Here is a 22,589-nt window from a genome sequence, read left to right on the forward strand (position 1 = left end):
TTTCTGATATTTTCATTAACTAGATCTCTTGTGGATTTGTTTCTTTTGTTTTTCATGTTAGTTTTCAGGTATGTGGTCTAGTCTTTCTGTTTATCTGATTTTTTTGTTTTGTGTTTGTTTTAATGCCAGACATTATATAGGAAAAATTTTAGAGATAATTGTGAGCTCTGGATACTATTCTTCCTGAGAGTGGATTAATATGTGTTATGAGTTTTGTTCTGGATTTTTTTTGCCAGTGGTGATTTATTTTTTTCTGGGGCACTAATAAAGTTCCCTTGATCTAGTTGGAAATTGAGCTGATTTGAAACTGGGATTCAGAACCTATTAAGTAAGGCAAGTGTATGTATAGTTTACCTTTACTACCAGTGTATATGCATCTTTTGATTAGCAACTTAAGGAAGGCCAGGGAGGTGGATGATTATTAGAATTCCTCCTCCTTGGACTACATTTTTTGTTTTGTGGGTCCTGTCTCTTAAAAAAAAAATCTTCTCAGGCTACTGGTGAGGCCCTAAAAAGAAAAAAATCTTCTTAGTTTCTTAGCCTCTCAACTACAACTTTTGGAAAGGATTAGCACCCTCAAGGCAAGTGAACCAGATGCCAGACTTTTCTCTTTTCTGGACCTTGGCTTTGTAATTCTACCTCAGTGGCTCTCTGATAACTTCAAATGACTGTTTCATATTTGTGTTTTAACTTGGTCTAGCACCTAGTAGGGCAATGGCAGAGGAGGAATTCCTGTATTCATTCTATTAGGTTTTTAAAAAATCATTGTGAATTGCATATTTGTGATAATAGTTTAAGATTATCAGTAGGAAATAATCTGTATATTGGTCCTTCTTCCAGGTGCTACCATATTGGGGAAATCCTCATGATAGAAAAGTCATCAGGAGGTTCTGGAGTCAGGTAACTTTCAGCCTAACTGTACACATGCATACACACATACACATATTCACACACATACACAAGCATTTCTCCAGTTGATTTGAGTGATTTCTCATATATATGATATATATATATTTCTGGATACTAGACAAATGTACTTTTTTATTTTACACTCATTTTCCTGTTATAGACAATCAGCTGGACTTGAAGTCCTGAATTAAATAAGAACTTTTTTCTTGAATAAACTGAAGAGTAGTTTTTAACAAGAAAAAGTTTGTGATTAAGGCGACTGCTTTAAAAACAGTTATGCTTTAATTTGCTGCACATCTGCTACATGGGAGAAGCATATCTTCAGGGTATCTTAAACTTCTTGGCCACTGAAAATAGAGTCCCTTCCTCATTATCTTATTATGAATTGTTAGGTATCTCTTTTCACCCTTACTCTCTTACATTTACAGAAGACCCTCTATACCCAGGATGCCCCCTTCCATGTGGTTATCACCAGTTACCAGCTAGTGGTGCAGGATGTAAAGTATTTCCAGCGAGTCAAGTGGCAGTACATGGTATTGGACGAGGCTCAGGCGCTCAAGAGTAGTTCCAGGTAACGTGGGTAGTAGAAATAAAATCCATGTACTAAGAATATGTAGGTATACAGATATGTGTGTGTGATCTACACACATGTGAGTGAAGATCAGAGAGATATCAAAACATGCCATGGTGTCATCTTTCCAGAAGCTATATATCTGACCAGAAGGCAAAACTTCTCTTTTGCATTTTTATAGAATATAAATTTGATGTTTAGAGTACAAGGATTTTTCTTAGCTTCTGTCTTCCTACTCAGTAATAATGACATTTTCAACAGATCTTTGTTCTTCAAAGAAATTTTCTGTGGAGGAAGGAGTGTCTGCCCTTTCCTTGAGGGATTATTTTATTTTATTTTTATTTACTTATTTATTTGTTTATTTTATGTGGCTGCAACTGCAGCATGTGGAAGTTCCCAAGCCAGGTATTGAACCTGAGCCACAGCAGGGACAACACCAGATATTTAACCTACTGAGCCACCAGGGAACTCCTTGAGGGATTATTGTAGACGGGAGGTCTTAGTCGGAAGTAGAATGTTACATTATGTGGATTATAGGTTTTACTGTTTTATGGAAGTTGTCCTAGTCACTGGATAGTTATTAGATCCACCAAGAATTTTTTATTGGAAATTATATGTTTAAAATGTTTTAACACCTTTAAGACCCCAAACTGAATAGTAAATAAGTGCTTGTCTGTGAAATGTATTACTCAGCTATTAAATCTTGGGTTTTAAGCCAGCTATAATGGAAAAAAAAAATCATTATATTTAAAAAAAAAAAGATACACTATGAAAAAAAAATTAAAAAAAACTTGGATTTGATGCATTTCTGTAAACTTTTGCTGAGCCCATAGGACTTTCCTTAGAAGTCTATGATAACTGGCAGAAAACTGGTGTTTTCCTTGGAACTTTTCATCCTCTGAAGTGCATTACTTCAAATTTCACTCTTTTGAAGTAGGGCATGCTTGAGGTCAGGAGCAATAGACTCACCTTTTCTTCTCACACCCTTTCTCTTTCTCCATTGCTTGCTCCAGCTCACACTGGAAGAATATAGAATACTAATTTTAGAACTTTCTTGCTACAGATAATGCCTTATAATTTTATGGTTTGTATCAACCAAACTGACCAACCGTGGTAGAGAATTTTGTCAAGCCAGAAAGAATCCTACTCTGCCTATTTTAGGGCTTTTTTGTCCCAATGCCATGTTTTCAGTGTAGAAGAATCAGTTCCTTTGAAATTACCTGTCCTCAGCTTTGTTGAATAATATTTTTCAATTGTAGTCATGATAGAGGACTTGATTCTGAGTGTTATTTTTTTGAAAAGCAATTTTGAAAATTAGAGTTCTCAGTTGGGTGAATAAAGATTTACTGCTAACTTGAGATTTGTGCTTTATCTTATTGGACAGCGTTCGTTGGAAGATACTCCTGCAGTTCCAATGTCGGAATCGGCTTTTGCTTACTGGGACCCCCATTCAGAACACCATGGCAGAGGTAGGCACTAGTAAAGACTTCAGTTTTATGTCTGCATTAAACGAAGTCATTCTAGCCAGAATAAAATTCTTTTTTTTGGCCATGCCTATAGCCTTTGGAATTTCCTGAGCCAGGGATGGAACCTGCACCACAGCAGCAACCCAGGCTGCTTCACTGACACCAGATTCTTAACCTATTTTTCCACAAGGGAACTCTCTGAATAGAATTCTTTTCCTATGCCAACCTGGAGTGCTACTTTTCTGTACAAATTATATTCCCCACATAAAAGGAAGAATTTGACCATGACTTGCCCTAAGTGGGCTTTTGGTTGAGGAGCGGGAAGGATCATGCATTATTCCTATTTTCTTATTCTCTGGAATAAGGAAAATAACTTTATTGTTTGATATTTATATAATAAATAGTGATCACATTAGGAATGCTACTTATCAATGCAGAAATATTTTTATGCTGTAATGAGAAGGTAATACTCTTGAACACTTAGAGGAGCTAAAATTCTTTCTTTAGGAAAGATAACTTGGTCATGTAGAACAGGGGTCAGAAAACTTTTGGTAAAGAGCTGGAGAATAAATATTTAGTCTTTATAGGCCATCTAGTTGCTGTGCAGCTACTTACCCTTCCATTGCAATGTGAAAGTAGCCGTAGGTGATAGGTAAATGAATAGATGTGGCTATGTTCCAGTATAACTTGATTTGTAAAAAGAAGTGGCAAACCAGACATGGCACCACAAGTTGGAATTTGCCGATGCCGAGTTATTATTAGCAAGTTATGCTTTCTCAAACTATATTCAGTTGTGAAATGGATCTTTATATAAGATCTTTAAAACTGTCCCACTATAAAAGCTGAGCAGGACTTATAGTTTCACTGTGAAATTATTTGAAAAACAATCACATTTTGCTACAGCATCTTACAGAGTTAGAGTTGGTTGATGAGGCAGTATGCTTACACACTGATTCTCTCTCACTCACTCACTCATATACATAGGCATAGATACACACATACATGTGCAACTTCAACTTCACATTCTCTCTTTTTTTTTTAGAGCCGCACCCGTGGCATACGGAGATTCCCAGGGTAGGGATCTAATCAGAGCTACAACTGCCAGCATACGCCACAGCCACAGCCACAGCAACGTGGGATCTGAACCGTGAGATCCGAACCGTGTCTGTGACCTACATCACAGCTCATGGCAATGCCAGATCCTTGACCCACTGAGTGAGGCCAGGGATGGAACTTGCAACCTAATGGTTCCTAGTTGGATTTGTTTCCACTGCACCATGACAGGAACTCCTCTCTCTCTCTTTCCAGACTCTTTATTTTATCCTCACATACTGTCATTTTGTTGCTCTATAATTATTTTACTTTATTTCCAGCTCTGGGCTCTGCTGCATTTCATTATGCCAACATTATTTGATTCACATGAGGAATTTAATGAATGGTTTTCCAAGGACATTGAGAGCCACGCTGAAAACAAATCTGCCATAGATGAGAGTGAGTACTTTTATTAACTTTATTTCTTTTTACCTCTCAGTTTGGCCACCACATAATTACATATTTTCCTCTAGTATAATGGAAGGATTAGGGAGAGAAGTTTTTTTTCTTTCTTTCTTTCTTTCCTTTTTTTTTTTTTTGGGTCTTGCCATTTCCTGAGCCACTCCTGCAGCATATGGAGGTTCCCAGGCTAGGGGTCTAATCGGAGCTGTAGCTGCCAGCCTACGCCAGAGTCACAGAAACTCGGGATCCGAGCCACGTCTGTGACCTACACCACAGCTCACGGCAACACCGGATCCTTAACCCACTGAGCAAGGCCAGGGATCGAACCCGCAACCTCATGGTTCCTTGTTGGATTCATTAACCACTGAGCCATGACGGGAACTCCAGAAGTTTTTTTACTTATAAGACAATTATGTGCTTTGGGCATGTGTAAAAGAATCAAAAAAGGAATAACTTGGGTGATGCTGCTGTAGTGTTGACTATTTAATCAAGGCAGAACAGGCAAGGTTCATAAAGTACCACATATTGGTTTATGAAATCTTCATTTTCCATGTAGATCCTAAAAAAATTCATATCAGAATTATATTCTTTGTGGAATGGGGTAAGATTTTTTGCCTGTGATTAAAAACAAAATATTTAAAGGGTCATTTTTGTTACTTTCTTCTTTTTTATTAATGATTTTTATTTTTTCCAACTATAGTTGGTTTACAGTGTTCTATCAGTTTTGTACTGTACAGCAAAGTGACCCAGTCACATATATATATATTCTTTTTCTTACATTATCCTCCATCATATTCCATCACAAGTGACTAGATATTGTTCCCTGTGCCGTACAGAAGGATCTCATTGCTTATCCTCTCCAGATGCAGTAGTTTGCATCTGTTAACCCCAAGCCCATAGCCATCCCACTCGCTTCTCCTTCCCCTTGGCAACCACAAGGCTGTTCTCCAGGTCCATGAGTTTCTTCTCTGTGGAAAGGTTCGTTTGTGCCATATATTGGATTCCAGATATAAGTGATAGCATGTGGTATTTGTCTTTTTTTTCTGACTTTTGTTGTTTTCTATATGTATTAGAATTTGTTTCTACTGTGAACATTTTTAACCACTTTTATCAATTTTTTTGACTTTGTTAGTATCTTTTAAGAGCTCTGAGGTATTATTTATTACATAGACATAAAGTGAGATCTACTATTAGAAAAGTCCTTAAGTACTTTCTTGAACTACATGTTGTTAATTTGCTGATGTATTTTGAAAAATGATTTTGAGTGAATACTGGGAGTCCTAGATACCTTGAATTTGACCTATGTGAGAACTTTATTATTAATAAAATGTTTCTAAAACACTAAAGGTAAATTCAGATAAAAATAAAGTGGTCCTTATTGGTCTGAGTAATTGAGACCAAAACGCATTTGCCCAGTTGACTATAGGAGGATGTTATGGAAACTTCAGAGGCCTTGGCTTCTACTTAGGAAAAGAGTAGTTTCACTCATCTTTCAGAGAATTACTAAGCCAAAACATATTAGAACAGTTTAGTGAGAGATGATCATGATACTTCTTTTGTTATCTTAAATTGATAAAATGTTTTATTTGTCGGGGGGGGGGGCTCCTTGTATTTCAGATCAGCTCTCTCGCTTACACATGATCTTGAAGCCATTTATGCTGAGGAGAATTAAAAAAGATGTGGAAAATGAATTGTCTGACAAGGTAAGGAACGATTTTGTGAGTTTAGGCCTTAATAGGCATCAACTTAGGGTTCTGAGTGAAAAAAATTCCTTGGTAAATGTTTAGTTAAAGGGTAATTTGAGAGAGTCAAGACTTAAAATGAGTTGGGTAATCAAGGCAAGTAATAACTTTTTTCTTTTTCTTTTATACTTTTTTTTTTTTAGGAGAATTTGAAACATTACAGAAGTAGAAAGAATAGTATAATGAACCCTCCATATAGCTTCAGTGATCAGCTCATGACCTTTCCCTACCCCTTTAGATTATTCTTTTTTTTCTTTTAGTGCTGCACCGGCAGCATATGGAGGTTCCCAGGCTATGGGTTGAATCAGAGCTGTAGCCACCGGCCTTCGCCAGAGCCACAGCAATGCCGGATCTGAGCTGAGTCTGTAACCTATGCCGAAGTTCACAGAAACACCAGATCCTTAACGCATTGAGCAAGGCCAGAGTTTGAACCTGCATCCTCATAGATGCTAGTCAGGTTCATTAACCACTGAGCCATGACGGGAATTCCCCCTTTAGATTATTCTGAAGCAAATCCCGAATGTCTTTTTTTTTTAATTACTCAGCGAATTTTATTACATTTATAGGTGTACAACAATCACCACAACCAAATTTTACAGTATTTCCATCCCAAACCCTCAGTGCGTCCCCCAACCTGTCTTATTTGGAAACCATAGGTTTTTCAGTATCTGTTCTGCAAAGAAGTTCATTGTGTCCATTTTTTATTTCTTTTTTTAGATTCCACATATAAGTGATAGCATTTGATGTTGGTGTCTCACTGTCTGACTGACTTCACTTAGCATGATAATTTCTAGGTCCATGCATGTTTCTGCAAATGCTGTTATTGCTTTCCTTTTAATGGCTGAGTATTATTCCATTGTGTATATGTACCACATCTTCTTTATCCACTCCTCTGTTGATGGACATTTAGGTTGTTTCCATGTCTTGGCTATTGTATAGAGTGCTGCAATAAACATTGGAGTACATGTATCTTTGTGAGTCATGGCTTTCTCTGGATAGATGCCCAGGAGTGGGATTGCTGTATCAAATGGTAATTCTATTTTTAGTTTTTTAAGGAATTGCCATATTGTTTTCTACAGTGGTTGCACCAATTTACATTCCCACTAACAGTGTAATAGGATTCCCTTTTCTCCACACCTTCTCCAGCACTTATTGTTGGCAGACTTTTCGATGATGGCCATTCTGGCTGATGTAAGGTGGTACCTCATCATGGTTTTGATTTGCATTTCTCTAGTGATGAGTGATGTTGAACATCTTTTCATGTATTTTTTGGCCATCTGTCTGTCTTTTTTGAAGAATTGTCTGTTTAGATCTTCTGCCCGTTTTTTGATGGGGTTGTTTGTTATTTTGGTATTGAGCTACAGAAGGTGTTTATAAATTTTGGAGATTAATCCCTTGTCAGTCGATTCATTTGCAAAGGTTTTCTCCCATTCTGTGGGTTGTCTTTTCGTTTTGTTTAGGGTTTCCTTTGCTGTGCAGAAAACTTTTAAGTTTAATTAGGTCCCATTTGTTTGTTTTTGTTTTTACTGTCATTACTTTTAAGAGGCGGATCTGAGAAGATGTTGCTGTCATTTATGTCCGAGAGTGTTTTGGCCTATGTTTTCCTCTAAGAGTTTTATAGTGTCTGGTCTTATATCTAGGTCTTTAATCCATTTTGAGTTTATTTTTGTGTATGGTGTTAGGGAGTGTTCTAATTTCATTCTTTTCCATGTGACTGTCCAGTTTTCCCAGCACCATTTATTGAACAGGCCATCTTTTGTCCATCGTATATTATTGCCTCCTTTGTCATAGATCAGTTGGCTGTAGGTCCGTGGGTTTAATTCTGGGTTTTCTATCCTGTTCCACTAATCTATATTTCTGTCTTTGTGCCAGCAGGATGTCTTTTTATTATTATCAGCTCTAGAGTTTTCCACATACTACATTTTGCTAATTGCATCATTGTGGTGTTGTTTAACATGTTCTTCTGTCTCCTGTATTTCTAGAGACTGAGAGAAGTTTAATGTACTTTGGGCGGTAATATTTTTTCTAATACAAAAGCCAATAGTTTTTGTTTATAAATATCCTTTTTTAGATCCTTTCCAGACTTCTGCAATTTTCTGTTAACTCTTGTGAATCCATCTCTTCCCTTTTTTTCCTCCCACTTCCCAGTCCTTTGGAGTATTTCCCCATCTCCCATACATTGCACCTTTTTCTCACAGTTCTGCTCTCTGAGTAGAAGGCATCTTTCCCCATTTTTGATAATATCAGGAGCTTCTCCTCTAACACTGCCAGAAGGCTGGATCATTTTGAAATTAGTAATTCTCTTACATGATTGTGGCGGAGATGTACCTTCAACAAGAGGAATGAAAGTGTACCTTTGTTTTATCCCTTAAAAAAAAAAAAAAAAAAAACTTTATGGCCATTTTGTGAAACTAGCTGATTTTAACTAATAGCATTGTCACACAGTTGTGCCTGACAGAAGAAAAGTGCTTTTTTATTTTATTTTTATTTTTTGTCTTTTTGCCATTTCTTGGGCCGCTCCCGCGGCATATGGAGGTTCCCAGGCTAGGGGTCAAATCGGAGCTGTAGCCACCGGCCTACGCCAGAGGCACAGCAACGCAGGATCTGAGCTGCATCTGCGACCTACACCACAGCTCACGGCAATATCAGATCCTTTACCCACTGAACAAGGCCAGGTATCAAACCCGCAACCTCATGGTTTCTAGTCGGATTCTCTAACCACTGAGCCACGTTGGGAACTCCAAAAAGTGCTTTAAAAAAAAAAAAGAATCCTTGAGGCTTTTATATCAGAAAGAGCTTAAAAGCAGCAGTATCATATCTGTTATTTAGTTGTCAGTAGGGTGGTGATCAGAAGATGTATGATTTTTAACTGCTGTCCTTTGTATAAATTTCTTAAACATCAATAATGTTTCTAATCTATCATTAAATAATGTATGTATTTTTAAACTATTGCTGTCTACCAGCAACTAGTACATAAAGATGTTGCTTCCAGGATCTGTTCAGATTTCCAAGGGAGATGAGTATATGAATAACTAATATTGTCTTGTAAGAAATATAGTGATTATCTATGTGAAGTAGATTGAGAATATAGATAAGGGCATAGTTTTGTTAGAGAAAGTTAGAGAAGACATGAATGTAGAGATGACATGTGAGCTAGATCTGGAATGAGTTGGCATTTACTGGGAAAATCTGGTAAGAAGGGGTACTAGGCAACAAGAATGGTATGAACAAAGGTAAAGCAACATTCAAAAATGCAGCATGCTTTTGTTTTTGTTTTCTTTCTTTCTTTTTTTTTAAATTCTTTTTAAGGCCACACCCATGGCATATGGAGGTTCCCAGGCTACGGGTCAAATCAGAGTTACAGCTGCTGGCCTATACCACAGCCACAGCCATGCCAGGTCCGAGCCAAGTCTGCACCACAGCTCATGGCAACGCTGGATCCTTAACCCACTGAGCGATCCAGGGCTCGAACCTGCAACCTCATCGTTGCTAGTCAGATTTGTTTCTGCTGCACTGCTATGGGAACCCCTGTTTTTGTTTTCATTTTTTTTAAATTTTATTGAAATATTTACAATGTTGTGATAATTTCTGGCATACAACAAAGTGATTCAGTTAAACATACACACGCAACCATTCATTTTCTGATTCTTTTCCCAAATAAATTATCACGGGATATTGGGTAGAGTTCCCTGTGCTATACAGAAGTTCCTTGTTTGGCCAGTCATTCCATATACCAAATATGCAGCATGTTTAGCAAACACTATTCAGACTCTTGTTGCCAAGTTATTTATGAGAACATGGTGATGATATTGGGATAGCACAGTGGGTAAGATTATGGCAGAGGCAGTGGCTTCTACCTACTGGATAATTTTTTAATATTTAAGGCAGTAACTTACATTGAAGATTTTCAGCAGTTAACTACTTTATAAGATTTGTATGGAAAATTTCTTAGAACCAGGAGAGACTGGAGGCAGGAAGCTCCCACAGTAATAGCGGTCTGGATTAGACTTAGTGAGGTTCTGTAGTAAGGTGGTAGAAATGGTTGGAAAGAGTTGTTGGAGGTAAATTTCCAGGTTCAATTGAGAGAGTTAGGAAACGATAGAACATGATGTATAAGAGAGGAAAAAAAAATCAGAGGTGACGAAAGTTTCTCTTTGGGCAACTGAGTGATTGGTAATGCTTGTTAATTAAGTAAATTGTAGAAGAAAAAAAATTTTTTTTCTTTTTTGTCTTTTTGCCTTTTCTTGGGCCGCTCCTGCGGCATATAGAGGTTCCCAGGCTAGGGGTTGAATTGGAGCTGTAGCCACCGGCCTATGCCAGAGCCACAGCAACTCGGGATCCCAGCCACATCTGTGACCTACACCACAGCTCACGGCAATGCCGGATCCTTAACCCACTGAGCAAGGCCAGAGATCGAACCTGTAACCTCATGGTTCCTAGTCGGATTCGTTAACCACTGAGCTACAACGGGAACTCCAAAACATTTTTTTTTTCTGACATTTCACAAGTACAATTTGCTGCAGATTCTCAGGGATACTGTTATAGTAGGTAGGTGGAAATATAGGGCTGACATTGTTTGGAAATGGCTAGTGTTTCCTTGGGTAGGCTATTTCTTCCATTTCCAATAGCGCCAAATACCATCCACTGTGATAGATGTTATGGCTTTTGGAAATGAAAGAGATAGCCCAATGACAGCACATAGAATGAGTGACAAGGGAAAATGGCCAAGAAAGGAACATTTTTTCTGGATAATTAGCCATATCACAGGTTTATCAAGATACTGAGTTTCTAGAGATATGTATTGTTTTTTTCCAATCATGATCTGTCTTGCATGCATTTCCAACTGTGTGCTGATACTGTTTTCTTACAAACTGTTTTTCAAAATATTAATGTTCTTTTTTATTTTTAGATTGAGATTTTAATGTATTGCCAATTGACCAGCCGACAGAAACTGTTATATCAGGCACTAAAGAACAAGATTTCCATTGAGGATTTATTACAGTCTTCTATGGGCTCTACCCAGCAAGCACAGACTACCACCAGCAGCCTCATGAATCTGGTCATGCAGTTTAGGAAGGTAAGAACTTAGGCCAGGTGCCTTGGAGTTGTCTTTATTAACCTACTTCAAGAAAAAGGCTCTAGCTAGCTAGGCTTGATGCCAGATAAATAAAAGCTCTTTAAAAAGGATGAAAATGAGGGAGTTTCCATCATTCTTCAGCAGTGACGAACCCGACTAGTATCCACGAGGACATGGTTTGATTCCTGGCTTTGCTCAATGGGTTAAGGATCTGGCGTTGCCGTGAGCTGTGGTGTAGGTCACAGATGCAGCTTGGGTCCTGTGTGGCTGTGGCTGGCAGCTACAGCTCTGATTTGACCCCTAGCCTGGGACCTTGCATGTACCTCGGGTGCAGCCCTAAAAAAGAAAAAAAAAAGGGGGGGGGGATGAAAATGGGAAAATATATATTCACAAAAGTAAACATGCAGAATTTGGAATCACCCATCAGATTTCATGGAATGATGTCTGTACGTGGCAATGTTGTCTTATCATTTCCCTTCCTCTTAGGTGTGCAATCACCCAGAGTTATTTGAACGACAAGAAACTTGGTCTCCATTTCATATTTCCCTAAAGCCATACCAGATTTCAAAGTTTATCTACCGTCATGGACAGATCAGGGTCTTCAACCATTCACGAGACAGGTGAGCAAATATTAATATGTTTGCTTTAAGAGTGTTTTTGTAATTTGGGGTTTTCTGGCTTAGTAGGTAAATTTGATGGAGAATGTTTTGAGTTCCACAACAATCAGGTATTTAAGTTTAAGCAATATGTGTGTGGACGATTGTTTGTTGAGGGATCTTGTGATAGGATCTTTGTACTACTGACATTTTAACTGGATGACCTTAAAGGCCCGAGCTACTTCCAGTTGCCTTTTTGAATGAGCAGTGTGCACCTTTGTGCAAATATGTACTTGTACTGAGAGAGATCAGCAGATGTCTCTGCCTCAGAACTGAAATTGCTTTGTGGTGGCTTATTTCACACTTGGAATAGCACTTGTGGAAGAACTGATTGAATTTCAAATTAATCAAATTTACTTTCTTCCCAGAATCAGCCAGGGCAGATTTGGTAAAAGTGGAGTGATTAAGTAATCAGTACTTTTTGACATAATGTGCTATGAATTTTGCCTAGATATGGCAACACACTTCTCAAAAAATGAAACAGTTTCAAACCTTAAAAGATTCTTTTAGTTTGGAACCTCCAGTTTATTAGTTAACTTTCCAATATTTATATTTGCATTTGGATTTATTTCATTTATTTATTTTACAGGTGGTTAAGGGTTCTTCTTTCTCCATTTGCACCAGACTATATCCAACAGTCTCTCTTTCACAGAAAAGGTAGGTGTTTTGATCATTGGGAAGGAAAATATGCCAAGGATTTACCAGGATGTTCTTTGTTTTGCTGAATTGGAACTAGTAGTAGTTTTACCTGAATGCTAGACCTTTATTTTTAAAGTTTTGCTAAGATATAAGTAAATTATTTGTCTTCATCTGTAGATGCTAGGCTTTGTGGCTATAACAGGAAGCAATAAAAATTTTTGATTGACCTTCAGTCTTTATTTTACATCTGCCTCTTAAGCATTTCTTACACCCTTGAATAGAGGTGCAATAGAGATAATGCAGGACTCATGTTAATGTGACCTAGGACTGTTCTTCTAAGTCTAAAAAAAAGAAGCTGCATTGTCCAAAGTGTTAATGCAGAGGTTCAGAATCTTTCACCTCTGTGCTTGCCTTTACTTTTTTTCTGCTGTGATTAAAAAAAAAAAAAAAAAAAAGCAGTTAGCCAAGGTCAAAAACCTTAGAGGTAACTGATGAGCCAACTCCACTCTGGCCCATGTATGCCGTATCTCATAGGTTTGCCTCTTCTACTTGTAATTGTGGTACACTCTGTCTTCTGTTTTAGAACTTTCAGAGTAGTTTTTGATTCCTAAGTCAAAATTGACCAGTTCAGCAGACTTTGGTTGAGTATTGTCTCTTGGTTTTCTTTGGGGTTTAACTTTGTCCTTTGATATTCCAGGTGTTGATGAAGAAAGCTGTTTTTCTTTCCTTCGCTTTATTGATGTATCTCCAGCCGAAATGGCAAACCTCATGCTTCAGGGACTTTTGGCCAGGTGAGAAGTTTGCTCATGGTTTGACCAGCGAGCAGTTGGGAATAAACAGGGACGAAGGCTAAATACTGTGAAACTAAATATTTAATATTATAGCATCTTAACAGAGCTTCTCATTCTTGTATTGTTAAGAATAAAAATTTTGGAGTTCTCTAGTGGCCCAGTGGGTTAAGGATCTGGCATTGTCACTGCAGTGGCCCGGATTGCTGCTTTGGCACAGGTTCAGTCCCCTGGTTTGGGAATTTCCACATGCTGTGGGTATGACAAAAAAAAAAAAGAATAAAAGTTTTTTTTTAAGGAAACCATAACTTTCTCTTTTTTTTTTGTCTTTTTGCCTTTTCTAGGGCCGCTCCTGCAGCATATGGAAATTCCCAGGCTAGGGGTCTAATTGGAGCTGTAGCTGCCGGCCTACACCAGAGCCACAGCAACGTGGGATCCGAGCCGCATCTGCAACCTACACCACAGCTCATGGCAACGCTGGATCCTTAACCCACTGAGCAAGGCCAGGGATTGAACCTTCAACCTCATGGTTCCTAGTCGAATTTGTTAACCACTGAGCCACGGCAGGAACTCCGGAAACCGTAACTTTTGATCATTTAATAATTGCATGATGCTTCATGATATACCTTAAATAAAAACATTCAGGCTTTTCTCCCTAGTGTATCCGGAGGACTTAATATCTAGACAGACTAGTATGTTTTATTTGTTTCTACAGGGCAAATGATGGCTGATGATTTCTTTAGTAGTGATTATAGCATAGCCTACCCTAAGTACTCTGGGAAACTTAGTTCTTTGGAATAATGGCTTTTACTTAATTTATTATTTTGTATTTATGTAAAAAATAATGACCTCATTAGGAGAGGCGCTCTCCCTTGTATGAGAATGTTTTTATGAGAGTTTTTGTGTTAGAGTTGAATATTCCTTAATTCTGAGAGGAACTTTATGGAGGATTTTCCTTTTCATAGTAGCAAACCAATTCATGCCAGAGATAAAATTTATATAATAAAAGTGTGAAATGGTTTTGCCTGAAAGTAGGAAAGAATTGTGTCTGAAATGCACAGGATTTACAAAGAGACATGTTAATGTAAGACAAGGTTCCTCGCTGCTATGAACTACCCTCAAACCTCCATGGAGCACTGAATAAGCATGTCTGCTGTGGTTTGTTTCAGATGGTTAGCTCTTTTCCTGTCTCTGAAAGCCTCCTACAGGCTCCATCAGCTGCGTTCCTGGGGAGACCCAGAAGGGGAGAGCCAGCAGAAATATCTGAGAAACAAGGATTTCCTTCTTGGGGTTAATTTTCCACTCTCCTTTCCCAACCTTTGCAGCTGCCCTTTGTTAAAGGTAAGCAGTTATTTTAGCATCAGTTACCTGTGTAGTACTCTCTTGCCTTTTGTTTGATTCAATAAAAGTAATAAAGTTAATGATAGCCTGACAGAGCCAAAAAGTTCCTAGAGCAGTGGGAACACTGTTTTATTATAATTTATTATATATATAACTTTTTCTTTTTTTAATTAATATATTTTATTACATTTATAGGTGTACATTATATATATAACTTAAAAGGCATTTTATGTGTGTATATATGTGTGTGTGTGTGTATATATATTTAATGTATATTTGGTATATATCTTGGTGGAGTACCCAGATTCTAAATGTACAACTCTTTGAATTTATACTTGTTTGTACACTTGTGTAACAGCTACTTAGATTAGGGTATAGAATATTTCCAGTACCCAGAAGTCTCCCTTGTCTAGTTCAGAACAAACCAACAAATAAAGGTAATCACTATTCTGCTGCTATCGTCCCAGGTTATTTTAATCTGTTTTTAAAAATTAAGTACATGAAATTATTCCGTATGTACTCTTTGATGTCTGGCTTCTTTTCCTCAATTATTGTTTTTGAGAGTCGTCCATGTTGCACTATAGCATTCTTTTTTTTAAGCTATGAAGTGTTCCATTGTCTGTTTCTTTTGTTTGTTGGAGTTTTTTTGTTTTTTTCTTTTTTGGCCACCCCTCAACATACAGAGTTCCTAGGCCAAGGATCATATCCAAGCAAGATCCTTAACCCACTGTGCTGGGCTAGGAATCAAATCCATGTCCCAGCACTCCAAAGACGCTGCCTATCCCAGTGTGCCACAGTGGGAACTCCCCAGTGTCTGTTTCTAATCACAATTTATTAATCTATTCTACTGTTTGTGGATATTTAGGTTGCTTCCAGTTTAGGGCTATTACGAATAAGAGTGCTGTGCACATTCTTCTGTACCCCTTTTGATGAATCCAAATATGAATTTCTTTGGGGTTTATATCCAGGAGTGGGATTGCTGTCTCATCCCATATATGTATGTTTAGATTAAGTACTCACTGCCAAATATTTTTCCAAAATGGTTTTTCAAAGTTAAACTCTCACCAGCATGTGGGAGATTTGCTGTTGTTCATTTTCCTTGCCTACCTCTGGTATTGTCAGTCCATTTTTTTGAATTTGTGGTTTTCAGTTGCAATTCCATGGAAAGTAGTGTTGAGCACTTTTTCATGTAATTTTTGGCCATTGTATAGTAAGTAAAGGGGAAAATGATAGGAAATAAGGTTATAGATCATTTGAGGCTTCATAAGTTATTGCTAAGGATTTGGATTTTATTCTGAATGGGTAACACTGAAGAGTTTGTATGTTTATATGTTGTAGTTCAACTAGTTTAGAAGTTAGAAGGTAGAACATTTTCTTTGTATCCTGTAGAAAATTTAATGGGTCATTAGTCATACAGTTAACTGCTGTTGAAAGTGGGATGTTCTTTGGCTGCATCTAGTGTTTGTCCCCCATACACTGAAGAACCTGTACAGTATCCTTTTCTTCTCTTTTCCCCAGTTGGTTTCTCAAGCATTGCTCCATGCACTTTTTTTGGACTCTAAAGATAAGATCCATAATAGAGAAGAAGAGAATTGGGTTTTAGCCTGTTTGGAATAATGGTCAGTGGTCACAAGATGACTTCCTACTAGTGTTTACTGATATATCTGATGAAGAGTTACTTAGCCTTCTGTAGACCCATTTCTTTACATTTGGTACTGTGTATTTCTAGTTATAGGTTTTTACTACATTCATTTTTGGTACTGAAAGCACATTCTCCCGGGGGTTTATTATGCCCTCTTTTGTAGATACCTGCATCTTACTTAACCCTGAAAGATATACATCACTTATAAGTATTCTGCTTTCTGAAAATACACTTGTGTGTTCAGAGCACATTGAGCACAGTGAGGTCCTTGTATCAATTAATACAAAGTGAAATTTAGATGTGGGCAATATGTTTCATGTGAAATTGGTTTTTCCAATAATTTTTCCAGGGTTATATTTACTTCCGTTTTTTCTTCTTTACTTTTAGTTTGTGTTGTAGTTAGATGTTTGCTGTCGTAGTGACTTAGAATATATACCATGTTACTGAGCAATAGGTAGCTGAAAGCTAATCGTGTATGTGTAGAGATGCTGCTCTGCCTTTGGTCTCATCATCCTTTTCTTCAACACCCATACATTGCAGTAACCAACCAGGCAGTATATATTGCCAGAGATGGTTTATATATCTATTCCAAGAAATAATTTGGTTTCAACTATTTACATGGGATCTTGCCTTAAAGATTAGACTGCATTCTGAATGAAGAGTTATTTGTTGAAGCGCCATCTGTAACAATTAATAAGAATATAATAAAGCCCACTATATCTCTGGCTTTTAAAATGTGACCATAACTTACAAGAATGTAGATATACCAAAATGTTGCATACATACACATAAATTTTTTAAGGCAAAATATTCACAAAACAGTGTTTACCCTCATACAGTACATCATAATTTTTTTCTTTTTCTTTTTTTTTTTTTTTTTGTTACTTTTTAATGGCTGCACCTGTGGCACATGGAAGTTCCTGAGCTAGGGGCGAATTGGAGGTGCAGCTGCCGACCCACACCAAAGCTTGTAGCAACACCAGATCCTTAACCCACTGAGCAAGGTAAGGGATCAAATCTGCAACTTCATGGACATATTATGTTGGGTTCTTAACCCCCTGAACCACAATGGGAACTCCTGGTTTTCTTTTTCTTTTTTAGGCCGTACCTGAACCTTAAGGAGGTGTGGCATATGGAGGTTCCCAGGCTAGGGGTCAAATCAGACCTGTATCTGCTGGCCTACGCCACAGCCGTAGCAACACGGGATCCAAGCCACATCTGTGACCTACACCACAGTTCACGGCAACACTGGATCCTTAACCCACTGAGCAAGGCCAGGGCTTGAACCTGCGTCCTCATTGTTATTAGTCAGATTCGTTTCTGCTGAACCACAATGGGAACCCCCTGGTTTTCTTAACGTTAGTTTTGGAACCTACTAAAAAATGATCTCATGACCCTTACTACTCACAGCTTGAAAAATATAGCATTCAGTGACTGCATAATATTAAAATAGCCAGAGGGCTAGATAAAGAGAGTCACCATGTAGAAAGGTTCTAGATTATTCTTTTTAATAGTCAAAAAAGAAGAAAACTGTAAGCTTGGGGAGTTAAGGAAGTCTCATTTTCTGAATGTGAAAGAGACCACCGGAAATCACTCAGAGAGCGATAGGCACATTTCATTGCAGAGTTACATTGACATGCCGGTGGCAGTTGAAGTCTATCTCTGTCTTAGTATATTTTGCCATATATCTGTTAGATTGCTGGTATTCAAAGATAGTATAAATAAAAATAAGTAATTTTGAAAAAAAAATTGATTCAAACTTGAGCAAAGTAGTTTATTATAGGAACTATGCCCCAAGAATGGCTTTGTTAGAATATGCCTATCACCACTATTGTGCTGTTTCTCACACCAATTTCTGAGTTTATCTTATTTAAGAAACATTTCTTTAGAGAACATAATGTTGTCTCTTTTGCAAAAAAAGGAGAAGGGAAATTTGAACACCTAATCTTTTAGAACAGATTTCCAAAATACGTTAGTTAAGAATATAAAGTAAAAGCTAAAACTTAAGATGCATGATATTTTAGCATATATGCACACATCAAAAACATACTTCCAAATTTCATAGTCTACTCTGATCCTGCCGGTTTAATAGTTTTTTGCAAAAACATGATTGACAAAAATGAGTCTTTTTTAAAAGGTAACTTTTCCAGTATGGACAACAGTGTTGAGACTTACGTGTAATAATTATCTGTCTTGCTAATGTTTGGATTTGTTGATTGGTCTTGTGTTCTTTTTGTTTGTTGCTTCGTATGGGATAAATTCATCATGTGTGTGCTTTTGTACCTTTCATTCCAGATATGACTTGTTTTTTGTCATTGAGACCTACAGAGATACTTTCTGGTGTTATTAATACAATCTACAAATCCTTTGGAAGACTCCTTTGCTTAAATAGGGATGGTACTACTATGGAATCAAACTTTTTATTTTCACAGAAAACAAAGTTAGAATTGTGCTCACTGTTTTCAGCAAATATCTTGAAATTATGAATTGAGAGGTATTTGCTGTCATTCATATGATGAGTTAGAAACTTGGGAAGGACAAGAAAAGTCCTGAAGGGTTAGAAAAGGACTGACATATAAATGTGGGCTCCATCTTTTTTTTTTTTTTTTTTGTCTTTTTGACATTTCTTGGGCCGCTCCTGCGGCATATGGAGGTTCCCAGGCTAGGGGTCTAATCGGAGCTGTAGCTGCCAGCCTACACCAGAGCCACAGCAACACAGGATCCGAGCCGTGTCTGCAACCTACACCACAGCTCATGGCAACGCAGGATCGTTAACCCACTGAGCAAGGGCAGGGATCGAACCTGCAACCACATGACTCCTAGTTGGATTCGTTAACCACTGCGCCACGACGGGAACTCCTGGGCTCCATCTTTCAAGCTCGAGTGGGTAAGAAGAAAACTTGGGAATGATAACCAGCACCCCAACCCAATATTCGGGAGTTTAAATTTTTTTTATGAAATTAGTTAATAACCATTTGAATTCATGAATCTAAGAAGTAGCTAAGTTGATTCTGAAAATATGACCATTTGGTTTCCTTTAATAGATAACAACAGGCCAAGTAGATTAGAGAGAGAAAGGGAGAAAATTTTAAGCCTTTCTCCTGTTACCTTTGCTTTCCTTCTAGAGATATTAATATGCATATAGGAAAGTATACAGATTATAAGTGTACATACAGCTGATAACTTAACAAAACACTGTCAGAACTTGACTTCAGAAGCCCCTTTGTGCCTGCTTCTATTCACTGTTCCTCGCCAGTATCTTCCCCACAAGTTATTGTAAGCAAATATTTGAGTGGTTTGTAGTTTTTGTTATTACCAGTAGTGCTATTATGAACATTACTGTACACATCTTTTAATGAAAATTCATATGCATTTTGTGAGGTTTATATTTAGTAGTCAGATTGCTGGGTCATAGGGTATGCATATGGTTATCTGTGCCAAACAATTTTCTAAAGCAATTGCACCAATTTTCATTCCCATTATCAGTGTATAAGAGGTTCTAGTTGCTCCACATCCTTGTCAAAATGTGCTATTGTTTTGTATGTTCATTTTAGCCTTTCTGTATAGTAGTATCTCATTGTGGGTGACTTTATTTTTATTTTGGCTATGCCTGTGGCATGCAGAAATTCCAGGGCCAGGGATCAAACCTGTGCCACAGCAGTGATGATGCCAGATCCTTAACTTGCTATGCCACCTGGGAACTCCTTATTGTGGCTTTAAATTACATTTCCCATATGCATAATGATATTGAATATACTTTTTCCAGTACTCATTGGCTGTGTGGATAACCTCCTTTATAACATGCTCATTTGAGGCTTTTGCTTATTTTTCTACTATTATATCTGTACTTTTCACGGTGATTTGTAGTTCTTTATTACTGCAGATATCTTCTACTCAGTAGCTTAATTTTTCATCCTCAGTGCTATCTTCTTTTGAATAACATTTTCTGCATCCTGCTGAAGAAATCTTTGCCTGTACTGAAGTCATGAAGATAATCCTCTCTGTTTTGCTCCAAAGGTTTTTTTGATTTACTGTTCACATTTAGATCTATGTTATGGGTTGTCTTTTTTTTTTTTTAACATAGAGATATCCATATCCATTTGACCCAGCTTCATTTGATGGAAAGACCATCCTTGTTGCACTGCGGCATCACTTTTGTCAAACAGGTGGTTGTATATGTGTAGGTCTGTTTCTGGACTCTCTCTGTTCCATTAGTCCATTTGTCTATCCTTAACCAGTACCACTCTATCTTAACAACTATAGCTTCATAATAAGGCTTGATAACTTGTAGCACAAGTCCTCTAGCTTTGATTTTCTTCAGTATTGCCTTCTGTTCTTGGATCTTTCATGTGAACTTTGGATCATTTATCTACCTTAGTTTAAGTTCTTTTCAGCAATGTTGATAGTATATATACTTCATTAGTGTTTGTTTATTATATCTCCCTGTTATTAAAACATTCTTTCTTTATTTTGCCAATACTTATGTATTATTTCATTTAAAATGATGTATAGGTAGTAGCATAGTAATATTATTTTATTTACATTGTGAAGCTTGCACGTACTTTCCTTGGAGATCATTCAACTGGGCAGTAAAAGAAGCCTAATTGAGCAAGGAATATTAATAGAGGGGAGGACACACTATTTACTGGAGGAAGTACTCCTTTTTTTCACACACTCTTCAGTCTTTCTCTCATGCTGTTTTTACTTGCTTGATCTCAAGGGCCAATGGGATTGATTGAACAGGTGCAATCTCAAGTGGTAGAATGTGATCTTGGCTTAAGGGTTGGGGTTTTTCTAATGCTCTTTCTGAATAACCTCCTTCCAATATCAATATACTCTCATGGAGAGAAAGCACATGTAATTAATGTTGTTTGTAAAACCTGTCATGCACCAGTGTCTACTGTGGGCATGGTGTGTTAACAGTTGTGGTCCGTGTTTTCTGGTTTGAAAAATCATTCATATGTATAGTAAAAAGACATCCACAAAATTAAAACAACTTTAAAAATAAAAATGATTCAAAATCAGAGTTGAAAGAAGACATAATTAACTGCCAGATTAATGGTTGATGATTAGTGGGAAAGTTCAGTATGGGAGATCACTTTAGGGTGAAATGGACAAAAACTCTATAGAAATCATGTTAAGTTGAATCTTGTGGTATGGATTTCGATGGGAGGAAGTATATTCCAAGTTAAAGATTTGAGCCAAAATAAGGAGCAGTAGTGAAAATAAGGGCCTGAAAGGTAAGTCTAAATTGCCTTTCTTCCAAGAAATCTTTGAATGCCAATCTTTTTTTTTTTTTTTTTTTGTCTTTTTTGGGCCACACCCTGGCATATGGAGGGTCCCAGGCTAGGGGTCTTAATAAGAGCCGTTGTTGCCGGCCTACACCAGAGCCACAGCAACACCAAATCCGAGCCATGTCTGCGACCTATACCACAATTCACGGCAACACCGGATCCTTAACCTACTGCTTGAGGCCAGGGATTGAACCCGCAACCTTATAGTTCCTAGTCAGATATGTTTCCCTAGCTACAACAGGAGCTCCTGAATGCCAGTCTTTTGGGGTATAGATTAAGCCATGAGTTTTGGCTCCTTTTTTGGGCTCATCTTTCTTCAAACAGATGCTACAGTTGTAATCCTCAAAGAGAATAAAGTTTTGGTGGCTGCTGTCAAGCCATGGGAAGGAATAATCTGGTAGTTGGTTTTAGGAAGGCTATTAAGTCACTCAGGTCGTTACAGCATACCACTGTTGATCTCTGCCATTGGTATTTGATGACTAATCTCAAGGATGTGATGACAGGATAGGTTGGACATGAGGGGTCGTGTTACAAAGGACCCAACAGGAATTGCTGTAACCAAAAGATGGTAAAGAAAGGCTCAGGGGACTGTGATTGATGTGGATAAGCACTGGTAGTGAAGGATTCAAAGGCTATGGTAAATTTTATGTCTAGTTTAAAGTGAGCATTAGGACTACAGATGTGATAAATTCATTTGAGTAATAAAAAAAAAATAAAGTGAGCATTAGGAATGAAATTAGGAGCTCTTTGATGTTATGAGTGCAGATAGGATGGAGAAGACCCAGGAGTAGAAATGTACAAGGAGAGAGATTTTGGTTAAGCAGTGCAAAGAGTGGGTTATGGGAGTTCCCACTGTGGTGCAGTGGGTTAATGATCCAGTTTGTCTTAGTGGGGGCCCTGATTTAATGCCCATCCTGGTGCAGTGGGTTAAGAATGTGGAGTTGCTATAGCTGTGGCTTGGATTCAGTCC

At 37.7% G+C, this 22,589-nt stretch overlaps 1 protein-coding gene across 2 annotated transcripts in view; it reads left to right on the forward strand.

Annotated features, from left to right (window-relative positions):
- The window catches only part of INO80 (INO80 complex ATPase subunit), a 145,181-nt gene that overhangs the window by 64,269 nt on the left and 58,323 nt on the right, over nucleotides 1-22,589 (forward strand). For both annotated transcript variants that reach the window (XM_047766672.1, XM_047766673.1), the window contains exons 15-24: nucleotides 841-900; nucleotides 1,338-1,480; nucleotides 2,865-2,949; nucleotides 4,320-4,437; nucleotides 6,058-6,143; nucleotides 11,092-11,259; nucleotides 11,746-11,879; nucleotides 12,505-12,572; nucleotides 13,252-13,345; nucleotides 14,512-14,683. In XM_047766672.1, the coding sequence (XP_047622628.1) occupies nucleotides 841-900; nucleotides 1,338-1,480; nucleotides 2,865-2,949; nucleotides 4,320-4,437; nucleotides 6,058-6,143; nucleotides 11,092-11,259; nucleotides 11,746-11,879; nucleotides 12,505-12,572; nucleotides 13,252-13,345; nucleotides 14,512-14,683 (1,128 nt within the window). The remainder of the gene's footprint in view (nucleotides 1-840; nucleotides 901-1,337; nucleotides 1,481-2,864; nucleotides 2,950-4,319; nucleotides 4,438-6,057; nucleotides 6,144-11,091; nucleotides 11,260-11,745; nucleotides 11,880-12,504; nucleotides 12,573-13,251; nucleotides 13,346-14,511; nucleotides 14,684-22,589) is intronic.

Source organism: Phacochoerus africanus, chromosome 2, assembly GCF_016906955.1.
Source record: "Phacochoerus africanus isolate WHEZ1 chromosome 2, ROS_Pafr_v1, whole genome shotgun sequence".
Lineage (NCBI taxonomy): Eukaryota > Metazoa > Chordata > Mammalia > Artiodactyla > Suidae > Phacochoerus > Phacochoerus africanus.